Raw genomic sequence first — 12,118 nt, forward strand, 5'->3', positions numbered from 1 at the left:
TACTCTGCCAATACATCTCCCCAATATTCTCAACCCAATCCAGAACATGAAACAAATCCCAATCCCCCTATTCAACTGGAAGAGAACCAGAAGAATGCCTGATAGATGAGCGATAGGAGATGGGAGGGGGAGGAGCCGTGGGTGAAGATCACGAGGGTTGTGGTAGGAAGTTGTGTTTTGAGGTCCAAGGCTTGTATCGGCGGATCCAAAGTGTCTATTTTGGGGTGGAGCGAATAATGATGAGATTGAGCAGGTTGGATTGTGGAAGAGGGTGCAGTGACAGGATGCAAAGAAGCCGAATGTAGATAATATTACACTTATAATATACTACAGTGTTTACATATGGATAGACGTAGCTTGATAGATAGATTCTTGGATTGCATGACCAACACCTGTATTACCATCAGATCCATAAGCGCCAGAGAGTAAATCGTAAAAAAAGATCGCCGTGCATAAGCAACATGACGGGGTATCCAGTAAGCGAGCAGAACGAAGATTAGAAAGAACAATCCCCCCGTTTCTATGACGATCGAGTGGTAGCGAGCTGAACGCCGGAAGAAGAAAACCATAAGCCGTAAAGTAAAGAACCAGATCCGAACTCCGTGCAGAAGTAACCGAAATGCTAAATCCCAGATGGTACACCGAAGCGAAAACCAAGTATGTTCTAGAACGCGTATATGTAGAGCATGTCTGCCAAAGCAGATGCGTCAAAAAAGAGTGGGATCGATGGCACCAAAGTGCATCGATAGCAAGTCTCAAGGAGTCGAGTCACTTAGAAGGTGCTCCAGTTCCAGCCCCGAGGGATGCTGGCAGCAATCTCAGTGCTCTGACCCAGCATCGCGGTGAGTGCCTTTCTCGATTCCTCGTCGACGTTGTCCACATGCTCCGTCGTCTCCTCAGCCACTTCCTCGGTCTTGATGTTCTGTGCCTCGATCAAGGTCTGGATCTTGTTGAGCCGCTCGCTACGCGACTCCTCCCAGCGCTGGAAGGCAAGCCAGCACAGGTCGCACGCACGAGAGGGGACGCCTTCGGGGTGGAAGCGAGCCTCTTGGTCGAGAGGAACGACGTGGGGAGTGTGAGAAGAACAGAAGACATGACCGCAGTGGCGGCAGTGATGACGACGAAGGAAGAGACCGAACGAGGAGCGGCATGTGGGCGAGTCACAGTTGGGAGAGGCTGAGTCCGCCTGTGATATGTTTCGTTAGCCACTGTAGTTCTGGTCGAGTGGGACACAAGGGAGGCTCCGCCCGGTCGGTGATATCAGATCACGCCATCATTCGCGATCCGATGATCCACGCGACATCCCAAGCCGTGCGCACGCCATACACGCCATATAAAGCACGCACGACCCCAGATCGACCGGGCTTTCCTTTTGACAGAAAATAGAATTCTCGAATTGAACGTACCTTCCAGTGATCTCGAGTAGGAAGACCAGTGACTTCACCAAGATGCTCATGCTTCATCAATTCATCCTGGGCTAACTTGCTGATTCCATCGCTCACCGCACTCTCAATGGTGGAACGACGGGTCAGGGCAGGCTGGGGTTCCTCGCTGCCGTCATTCAAGCTGTCGAGCGAACCATGGACACTGCGAGGGGGGGAAGGCGGAGACGGCTTCTGAGGACGCTCGGTCGGGCGCAAGGCAGCGGGAACATAGAGGGGTCCCTTCGGGGGCCGTAACTGACGAGTCTGCAAGGGAAGATACTGCTGACGGGGAGACGTCGGAGAGTTATTGGCGGTATTCACCGGGGACGGCTGGCCGTAGACCGAGATCTGGTTGGCAGGAGACGTGGTGGCGGTGAGAACGTGAGTAGCCATGATAACGTTTCGGTCAGGATCACGGGATATCAAGTGATGATGGTGGATCAATAGCGATCGAAGAGAAGACCAGATAGATAAATAAGATCGCAAGTGGACAGAGGAACAGAAAGTCGTCGTAATCGAGGTATCGTGGAGAGTAGTATTATTATTATAACAATGGCAATCACAAGTGAATCTCTAGATCTGGAGTGGTGAATGGGGTAAAGTTGAAGTGAACCACTGAATCATTGCAAGTGGCAACCGAGATCGATGACGCTGTGAATGTCCCGAGCGGGTGGGGATTTGTTCGGCGGAAAGTAAATTCCCAGTAGATATTGGGTTTAGCAGGAAGATAGTGTGGTAGATATAGTTCTGGACGGAGATGATAGTGGCAAGTCGTGGAGGGTGGTCCAAGCAACACTATATGATATGTCGACTTCGTCCAGGAAGAGGGGGGGGGGGAAGACAGAGAGCGATAAGGGATGAAAAGGCAGAGAGACTGCAACGATAATAATAGCGGGGAGAGGGAGGGAGGAGGGGGAAGCATTAGACTTAAGAAGGACTCTCTCGAGTCTCGCGCGAGAGAAAGCCAGACAATGGAGATTAAAATAAAATCAACCACAGCGAGGCGAAGGTTGAGCACTGACTTGGGGGGACCTGGACCCAGGACGATTTTGCCATGCGTCGGTGGAGCAGGAGATAAAATCACTAGTGTCGTTTTTACCTATACTTCGGTTATTATTGGCGTTCCTCCCTCTCGTCGGAAAGAAAATCAATTCAAAAATCATAATCATTCAAATAATAATAATAATAATAATAATAATAATTAAAATAAGTAAATTCATTTGACGAAAATCCTCCCCCTCCAACCAACAAGACAAGACTTGCCCAAGCCCGGTAAGGTTAATGAAACTAGAAAGTCCCGAAGAAATGTAACGAGTGGAGCCCCTTTGGAGATCCCCATCCAGTCGTTGCATCTCCATCGGTGCAGTTCCATTCATCATTACTTCACCGATAACATGCTTTGCCTTGTTTTGTATAGATCTTGATTTCGACTCTTCTTTCTTTTCTCTCTCTCCCTTTTTTTTTTCAGAATGATGGACCATCCGCAAGGATCGTCGTATATTTTCTCCCGTCTATTTCTTCGGGCAACGATATGATTTCGTGTCTCTTCCGTTGTCAAGGAAAGATTCCGATGGAGGCAGCCACACACTAAACCACATTCGGAACGGTATTTTGCCGAGGATGTGGAAGAAGGAAATGATGGCCGTTTCTGGTTGGGCGGGATTCCGCCGAGCTTCAAACCCCTAGGAGTAGTAGTAATCTAATCAGGGAGGATTTTCCGTAATGTAATGTAGGATTATTCTTCCGTCCCTCCATGAAAGTCCCCGAGACAAAACATGATCCATAATCGAGAAATTGAGAATTAGTCCGTCGGAATTAATTTAATTTGACCAGGTACGGATGTCTCTGAGACAATGCTAAATTTCCGGAAAGAATGTTGTCGGATCGACTATCTCGTCGACAAAAGGAAAGAAAGGCAGTTCAGAATCAATAACGAACGGGTGGTACAGGAGATGCAACTCGGATCCCAGGAAACTCCAAAAGCGAATCAATCCCTTTTTCCCGAAAACAACTAAAAAAGTCATGATGACAACACTTCCCGATCCTGGGTCCAATCCCTGTCCCTCCCTTCTTGACCGCTTTTTACGTCCAGCATGCCTCTTGTACATTCCCTGGAAATCCTTCCATCGATCATCATGCTGGAGGATTGACAGTATCAATCGATCACTCTTGTGGCAAGAGGCGTGACGGGTTTCCGCTTTGAGGGTCATCTCCAACTGTCCACTGTCCACTCTCCCCACTTTTCAGATAGATCATGTACGGAACTATGTTTGATTATCTAGTGTGCCTCCTTCGAGAAGTATAAGATAGTCAAATGAAGTAATGTTATTAGTCGTGGCGCCTGTTCCACCGCTTACCGTCCCGGTTACCCCGTCACTATGATTGAGTGAAGTTTTGAGGTGGATCTCCAACTCCAAGCCGCCACTGGCAAATCAGCTGAAAGCCAGTCAGAGGAAGGACGGCGAGTGTCCGGTGTGCAGGAAAACGGATCCGCTAACCGAAATTACCTGAGCGGTGATTGGTCAGACCCGACGAGAGAGTCGCACATCGGGGTCTCCACATCCTGACGTCGGACCCACGGCTCAGCCTGACCGAAGGACTGGAGTCACTGCCTGGCTTTACTCTGTCGGGAAGAGTTCACGAGACTTTCGATCCCGTCGTTGCACCAAACGCGCCCCTCCGAATCACACCCGATGCTACCTTTTGTCCTGCCCACTACATTACAGGATGGATGAGAACTCTGTGGAAACGTTGGGAGGTCGTACTCCCGTAAGATGGAGTCAGAATGAATGAATGTAGAATGCGACAGGGGAAACAGTCGAGTCAGTCATATTAGTATATCCCTTGCGACAACCACAAACACCAAACAGGATGGCGGTGGAATTCTTGATGGTTTGTCCGACTCACGCCCGGTGCATTCCTCCTCCTCTTTACTAGTACGAGGATCGTCTCGCCGCGACCAGTTGGTCCAAACGGAACAAGTTCAAGAGGGAAGGGCTGAAGCAAGCAAAGGGCACCAGTTGGAGCGTTCCCACTTGAGTTAGTCCACGAGATGAAAGATAACGCTAACGGGGGTGGGAACCAATCAATCGAGGTGGGTCCCCTCTTGGCTCGCCTCCGGATTGGAGACCTCCTCATCTTGTTATCGTCCGTCGTTCATTGGTTGAAATTCATCAACCACGCTACGATTGGCCAGTGCTTCCGTGTCGTTCCTCGAGGTCAGCACGGACAGTCCCCGAAATGAAATGATGGAAACCTCGATCGCCTGCTCATCCTCGGGGCAAAGACATCCCATCGATAGAGGCGAACACTTTTCTCTCGAGAAAGATTATGTAACGAATACTGTTCACTAACTAACTACGGGCCCAGTCCCGACGGCCCACGACTGAACCCGGTTAGCCCTGCCGTAGCTTCTACCTCGGCCGTTTGATTGCCCTGGTCTCAAATGTCAGCCAGATGAGACGTTGATGTGCGACCTTGCCAATATCCCTGTCTAGTGTCCTGCGTCCGGATGCGCCCTGATTGGAACAGTTGTCGGGCTGAATGAATACCACCAACCACCGACTTTTCCCATGGTCCCGAATATTCTAGCACCCGAGTCTAAATGGGCTACCGCGCCTGTAAGACATCCGCGGACTTACATGTTTGTTGCTTATTGTGTCGTGCCGGCCGTTTGCCCGGAATCCAGCCCGGTCTGGAAGGCGATCCCTGACAAAGCACATCCGACCAAGACAACTGAGAGAGATGCGCTTTTCTCTCGTCTACTCTATCTGGATCTGTCCCTGGTTATCTTGATAGGTTGAAGTAAATCTTAAAAAAATTTTTATCCGGGAGCAATCACATCGACATCGTAGAGCGAGGGAGGCACACAGTTCTTTACTCAAAACAGCAGAACCACAACAACCTCCCCAAAGCGTACCTGAGACGACATGGAACCCAAAAACAAAAAAAAAAAAAAAAAAAAAAAAAAAAAAAAAAAAAAAAAAAAAAAAAAAAAAAAAAAAGCCACATGCGACCACGGGATCCTTCCATTCCCGTTCCATTCGCGTTCCATCAAACGCAGAACCAAAATAAAAAGAGCGAAAGCAAAACAACAACAGGGAGCCACACTATGGGTAATTAGTTGAAATAACTTACTCAATAACTACCCCTACGAACCATGGTTCAGCATTCTCCAAACCGCCCAACCACGACGCAAAGGATGGGAACTGACCGTCGATCGCCTCCCAGAAGGGCAATCTTAAAGAAGATTCGACACAACCTTCCATGACCACCTGGAAAGCTTAATCTGCCCCCCGAGGCGGTCAACGAAGAACGTTCACCGTTTGAGTCCACTTATCAACTGATTGAACCTTTCGGTCGGAAACCGCGGGAATGTGCAATGGATCTGCCCCTTGAGCTCTCATCTACTGAGACGAGGGATGATTATGCTTCCCATTCTTTGGAGACGGGGATCCACTGATTGACCGTTGTGAGCGGTGAGGAAACACTCCGGAGGAGCATTCATCATGAGACTCATATGAACACCGTGTACTCCGGACCTTTACCCAGCGACAATGTACTAGTTTGTAGATCCTCTCAACAGATTGCCTGTGCGGTGGATAGTGAGGCAACACACACGGGATCGAAAATCGGGTCAGCACTCCCAAAAGATTTGCGAGATTATCCCGAGACTCCGGATCAATAGATGGAAGACCATTCACCCGGCCTGTCGGGTTCGTGTTCTTCCCAATCTCCTCGATTTATTTTTAGCCTTCGCTTACCAGGAGAGGTACAGACGTATACGTATACGTAGTGATGTTGTCCCGACCGCCTCGACAACGACAACAACCACATACCGTCCACATTGCTTCAACGACGTAACTATGTAACTATCCAAAATACCCCAAACTGAAACTCACACCGAGACGATGGCCAGAGTCTCACAAATATAAAACAAAACAATCCAACCCCCGTTTTCAGATCTGCGTTACATTCCCCCCGTCGATCTCCTGCTCCTGGACTAGTCCTCTCTGAGTCCGAGTTGGCCGGTTTAGGGTTATCTTAACTTTCACTGCAAGGGGGTCGTTCATCAACGCAGTTGCATGAAAGAAAGCGTGGCTTTTTGGTCTTTTTTCTTTTCTTTTCTTTTTTCCAGTTCTTGCTTTGTTTCAATCCCGGTCGCAACTGTCGTGCGACTCAATTCACCGGCTTAGGATTTTGGCTAGTGCATGTAAGGAGTAGCAAGGTTTAGCCGTGGCTCTGTGTTTAGCGACGAGGCGATAATGATTATTGAATAGGTTCAGCATGTTACGCCTGCAGTCATTCAGGGGTCATATGGTCATGTGGGAATAGGAGGACATTCTTTCCGGGGTGACGATCATTGATAGCGTTGAGAATTGCTTTGTTGTGTGGGGAGCTAACTGGTCGTGGGTACGACGTACGAGTAACATGATTTTGGTCGCTTGGGGTAAATTTTTATATATCTGTATCGCCACGTGCATATGTACTCCCACATCATACGCGGCGACAGGGGATATTGACACTATCGACTCATAGAGGTCGTGCGTTGAATAGTCTGGATTCTTTATATCGATTATTTATATCAAAGCGACTAGCTCACGCAACTATCTATTTAATCATGGACACTAAGAGACTTGGACAAAGGATCCACTGCGCCTTGAATCAGCACACTTCCTTAACACGAGCTGCATTCGGCTAAATTACTTCTGGGCAATAATACAGCACGTAGAGAGAAACTTAGGCTCGAAAGACGTCGAGTAGATTTCTTGTAAAACTATCTATTAGCACAATGTATTGGCCCCTTTTATGACGTTAAATCAAGAACAGCTTCTTTGAGCTAACAGTACACCGGCCTAGACCTTACAAAATAGACTCTGTTTTTAACAGAGAGCATTATAGGTCTCTCGAGAGGTATAATGTATGCTAGCTCCCGCCTGACATGATATCTGGAGGTACATCAGTAGGGATACAACCTAGTAACAGCCTTGACCACTCCAAAGAAGAAGGTTGGAAGCTCTCCAAACCCACCCCAAGCGCCTTTCTACCTATAGGCTATACCATGAGATTCAACCGGTCCGAACAATTCAACTATGAGCGCAAAGACCTATTGCAGGAGTTGTAGATGCCTAAATGAGTGTGAACGGCGGTTTGAAGACCTTCGAATAACTGAACGTCAGCGGAGACATCGAATTTCTTCTGCAGGTAGTTCCACAGTTCCTTTAAGGTCTCCATCTTGATAACTTCATGTCTGATTGCGTATGATATTGATGAACAGATAGTGCCAATAGCCTTTTAATCGAGCTACTCCCATTCTACCTTCTTCATTTCGATCTTCTCGATTTCTGCAGTTGAGCGCTCTTTCTCCTTTCCTTTAGAGGATGGGAATGAAGATGAGGATCCTTCCGCGGCGGCTGATGCTGATCGAGTCACACGTGCTGTAGGTTGACTGGGTCCAGCCTCTGCAGACTTATGGTCGGTACGGATTTCAGGAGTAGATACTTTCCCGAGACGATTCTCTATCCGCCTTGGGATCTGAGGTAAGTGATAATAATCTCAAGAATCGACTGTCTGACTATGAGTACCAGCCGCCTGATGTTATCAAGCGCGGAGACTTTTAGACACTTGCTGATGAGGCAATATAGGGCGAAGGAACCCCTGGATCATATGAGTACTAGTGCCAGCCGCCTCCAGTGTATTCAGCACCTGGAGAAGGCTGACCAATAGATCCTTCAGGCTCTCTTCATCGAGCAGGGCGATATCTTCGTGGGTCGACCGGGTGGTGAGCCCGGCCGCCCGCAACGCCTGGACATAGGCCGCAGGGTAGTCTGGCATTTTTGCGAAATCTCGTTTCGACAATCTTCTGGCACCTTGGAGTAAAAGCATCACAATTTTCAAGCGATGACATAATGTTCAGAACCTAGCCAAGGCCAGAGGGCGAGTAATATCGAGCCGATTTAAGCTCCCATGATGAGTTCTTAAAGGTTTTGCAGGTCAATACCCAAGGCTACGAGAGCATGTTTCCAGGGCCCACTTGTGAAGTAGTAGCCACGGCAAGGAAGTGCTTCGATAGAAGGATTGTATCGTCTCTCGACGATAGGCCATGCGTTTGTCGTTGAGTAATAAGGTGGACCAGTGACTCGGGTCGATCTTCACAACATTTTAGACACTGTAGACTGTATCGCTGGGATTGATCTGCTTTATCAGATCTTTATAGGACTCTGTCATTTGCAGTTCCCGTCATGCTGCTCTGCGTCGACTTATTGGCGTGGCTAGTATATCTGCCGAATCGTCTTCCCCCATAAGTGTGTTGCCAGCCTTTACCATTGCGCCACGATCTTTAACCGCATCGTCAACCACGTCTTCCAAGATTAAGAACCCCCTCCGAGCAAGTGTCTCGGTAAGTGAGGATCACCCACTTCTCATCCTTCGTGACATACTTGCCAAACGGGAAGGTAAACATCGGCCCTATTACTCCCGCCACCATGGCCCATCTTCATTGTTGAATATAACAGTTGCCGCCCTTCCAACTAGATGGTCTGGGCAATAGTTGCCCACTTCCCAATGCTCAGGTCGACCTGGTCAAACGTGACTGCTTGATAACGCCGAAACTCGGGCCCAGTCCTTGGGTCAACGCCGAATTTGATCAACTCCTTCTTCCATGGACCATTTCAAACATGTCCACACAACGGTGGGGCTCCTTCGATATCAGTCGAACTTGTAGAGCTCATCCAATTCATCTAGCTTGCCCGTTGGTGTGCTTCGCCTATCATCGCATTGTATGAAGGGACCTTTTTGGTGCAACCACATGTGTATTGCTCCTTCATATATAAACACCTTCAATCTAAAATCTTTGGAGATCCGAATACTCTAACCTCCTGTGTAGCCCAATATCAACACTACCGGGCAATGATTGATCTCATCACAGGCGGCCTGGCGAGTAATATAGAGAGCATGAATAGAAAGAGGCCGTCGTTGATAGTGATAGCGAAGTAGAGCAACCTTGTCACGAACGATATTGTTGAAAGGCACGACTGGTAAGCAGGAAGGAGGTTCATGTGCTGTAGAGCTCGGGTGGTTACCAGCTTCTTCTGGCAATTTGGAGTGAAAGCATCGCAATTTTTTAGGTTGTATATCAAACAGAGAAGCTTGGAATACGGGCGATTCCTATCGGATAAAGCGCTGATTCTTGCTGCAGTACGTTCACAGCTTTCTGGCATATCTTCAAGATATCCTTGATAGATATCACGGTCTGGATAAATGTCGCTATCGTTCGTGCTTGCAGATGTAGCAGATTGGGGTAGTCGATCCCCTTCATGTCCCCGACGACATACAGGACGTGTAATGCGCGGCTAAAGCCCACGTTAAACGGGAAAGGCCATACATGAAGCCGGTTTGATCACCAACTCTCATGTTGAATCTAATGAGCTTGGGCTCACCACCATGGAAGGTATCGATCCTGCGTACAGCAATGTCCCCAAGGCTGAGCGGGAAGCTGGATGTGTAGATAGTCCAGTGCGATTGTATACTTCCTGAACTGGTAAGTTATACAATTTTCAAGGACCCGTTCATTTGCAGAGTTCAAAGCTTGTACTATCCTATGAGGAGTGTTAGCATATGGACTTTCTAAAAGTATTAGAGAAAAATCAATTTTGTTGGTGAACTCGGGACTTACCAAAAACGTTGCAGCCTCGCCACCATCATCCACGAACAAGCGGCCTATCGCTCGGGCAGACGGTTCACGTGGGGCTTCATCAGCACCATCTTACGTGCGCATGTCAAGGCACGGCCAGTCCCCAGCGTCCCCGGTGCTCGATCAATATCCCGGTGCCTAGTTGCCGGCGGGCCTGTTCTGGAGACTGCGTTCCTCTTCGTTTTCCCTCGTGGCATTCATCTCGAAAGACCCGTGACCAGACCACGGTGTCCCCATACCGACGCCGGTCTATATAGCTTCCATACTTGACTCCCTTCACTGTTCTTGCGGGCACCCTGACGGTCATATCGATACCCAGTGGGTGGGCTGTTCGTGTACTAAAGGATTTTATCGATGTGAGGCCAACAATCCCAGTTAGGCCTGCTCTCAATGTCGGTAGGTCTTCTATCGCGATTGCCTTTCGAATCTCTCCGGGAACTCGGTCTCCTATTCCCCTTTTTTTATATACGGTCACCGTTGTGTGGTCTTAATCTTGTTGGCAGAGTTCCTTGCTCTTTATACTGTCCAGGATTGTATGTGGAAGACTTTCTAGGTATGGAGGTTCTCCGTGCCAGTTGTCTTTGGTATACAATGTATACTGTTATCCCGGTCTGTTTTTTATTGATATTTTTGGCCCACTCCGAAGCCTATACCGGAAGGAGCTTTGCCGGCACTGTGTGGATTTGTAGCCTGGTTTTTGGTATTATCTTCGCGGTTGAGCTGTCTGCCACACAAGGACACTCCACGGGGTATGTATTGCTTGCAGTAGAGGGACACGGTCTTTCATTGTCGGTCTCGATATGGTGTTGCCCATCTTGGGCGACCCGGGATGCCTTGACTTCCTTGTGATTGAGATATATGTAATATGTGATCACGGACACTGTCTGGGTGATAAATATTTTTCCCAACTCTATCTTATCTGTCAGTATACTACTGTATTGTTCTTTTGCTTCTTGGCAGAGAACCTACCAAATCGCGAATAGCTGATAGGAATAGATAGGGCGAAGGAACCTCTTAATTAGGATGTCTGTTGTTGGGTCCCTACCGGTTGATGTATCGAGAGAGAAGAATCGGAGATATTTTGCCCACTTATCCTCGTTAGATAGGATATCTCGAGTCTGTCCTGGAGTGTCTGAAAGCTATAACTTATGTAAGTAACTTGGGTTTAACAATTTATTAGTATTGTCGTGTTATATTTTTATTCTCCTCTTCTGTGTTCTACTCGAATATCTCCGATTCCGTATAACTGTTTTCACTGCCGATTTCTCTGCCTTGACCGACATCGTCTCCGTCTGGTTTATAGATATCTTGGACGGGATTGGGTTCCTATTGAGGTCTGTGAGGTCCACCAGCGGGCTGCCGCGGGGAGCAGAGATCCGTGGCGCTTGTGGTTTTGGTATTGAAGTCGTACAGTTAACTGGGATCCATTCTATGTGAAATTGTGGCACACTCTCATCAGCGCCCAGGGGTGGATCGCGGGCTTCCTCGCTCGTGGGTACGCTGTTCACACAATCGTCTTTGGGCGGTTCTGGAATACTTGTGACGTGGACCTGCAGATATAGAAGTGGAGATGGTGCTCGGGGTAGCGTTCCGCAATGGCCTACAGATGCGTTCAGGTTTAGTATATGGTTAAGAATCCTGGCGCAGGGTGCTCACCAGATATACGATAAGCGCCACCACTGGATATTGGGTCATGATGATAAGCTTCTCCTTCGACCCCAAAGACAATCGGAAAGACGACTGCAGAGCGTGGTAGCCGGCGGCATCGATGAGAACGAGATCGCCCGGGTGGAGACACGTTCAGCAATCCATGAGAGACGGCAAGAACAAGATGGCAACGGCCAGCTTTGTTAGATCACCCATGTCACATGGGACCAGATAGTTTGGCACAATTCCTTGACAGGGCCGTAAGCTGATCACTTTCTAATCTGACAAACCACGGTCATGACGGATGTAAGTATGGACGTAAGTTGTTGAGTTACTCTTCTTGTGGTAGCTCCCT

General features: G+C 48.4%; 3 protein-coding genes across 3 annotated transcripts; all 3 read right to left on the minus strand.

Moving 5' to 3' along the window:
• Positions 1 to 670: 670 nt before the first annotated feature.
• On the minus strand, positions 671 to 1,900 carry BDV38DRAFT_125014 (FYVE zinc finger domain-containing protein). The gene is made up of 2 exons (XM_032051187.1): positions 1,407 to 1,900; positions 671 to 1,186 (listed from the first exon to the last, which is right to left on the minus strand). The coding sequence occupies exons 1-2, from the start codon at positions 1,815 to 1,817 to the stop codon at positions 773 to 775; spliced, it is 825 nt and encodes a 274-aa protein (XP_031918524.1). The 5' UTR covers positions 1,818 to 1,900; the 3' UTR covers positions 671 to 772.
• Positions 1,901 to 3,085: 1,185 nt separating this feature from the next.
• BDV38DRAFT_234841 (uncharacterized protein) lies at positions 3,086 to 5,100 on the minus strand. Its single transcript, XM_032053281.1, has one exon. It carries the CDS (start codon positions 3,632 to 3,634, stop codon positions 3,281 to 3,283), a length of 354 nt encoding a protein of 117 aa, XP_031918525.1. The 5' UTR covers positions 3,635 to 5,100; the 3' UTR covers positions 3,086 to 3,280.
• A 2,627-nt stretch (positions 5,101 to 7,727) lies between these two features.
• On the minus strand, positions 7,728 to 8,258 carry BDV38DRAFT_277990 (uncharacterized protein; the record flags this gene model as incomplete). Its single annotated transcript, XM_032058617.1, has 2 exons — positions 7,728 to 7,950; positions 8,047 to 8,258. The coding sequence occupies 2 exons, from the start codon at positions 8,256 to 8,258 to the stop codon at positions 7,728 to 7,730; spliced, it is 435 nt and encodes a 144-aa protein (XP_031918526.1).
• Between the last annotated feature and the right edge of the window lie 3,860 nt (positions 8,259 to 12,118).

This window comes from Aspergillus pseudotamarii (genome assembly GCF_009193445.1).
Source record: "Aspergillus pseudotamarii strain CBS 117625 unplaced genomic scaffold BDV38scaffold_4, whole genome shotgun sequence".
Taxonomy (NCBI): domain Eukaryota; kingdom Fungi; phylum Ascomycota; class Eurotiomycetes; order Eurotiales; family Aspergillaceae; genus Aspergillus; species Aspergillus pseudotamarii.

Excerpts from the sequence above, each read along its gene's own strand:
- BDV38DRAFT_125014 (XM_032051187.1), bottom strand. The coding sequence starts at position 1,817 with ATGGCTACTCACGTTCTCACCGCCACCACGTCTCCTGCCAACCAGATC. Across the intron at positions 1,187-1,406 it reads CTACTCGAGATCACTGGAAG|GCGGACTCAGCCTCTCCCAA; the intron begins GTACGTTCAATT and ends AACATATCACAG.
- BDV38DRAFT_234841 (XM_032053281.1), bottom strand. The coding sequence starts at position 3,634 with ATGACCCTCAAAGCGGAAACCCGTCACGCCTCTTGCCACAAGAGTGAT.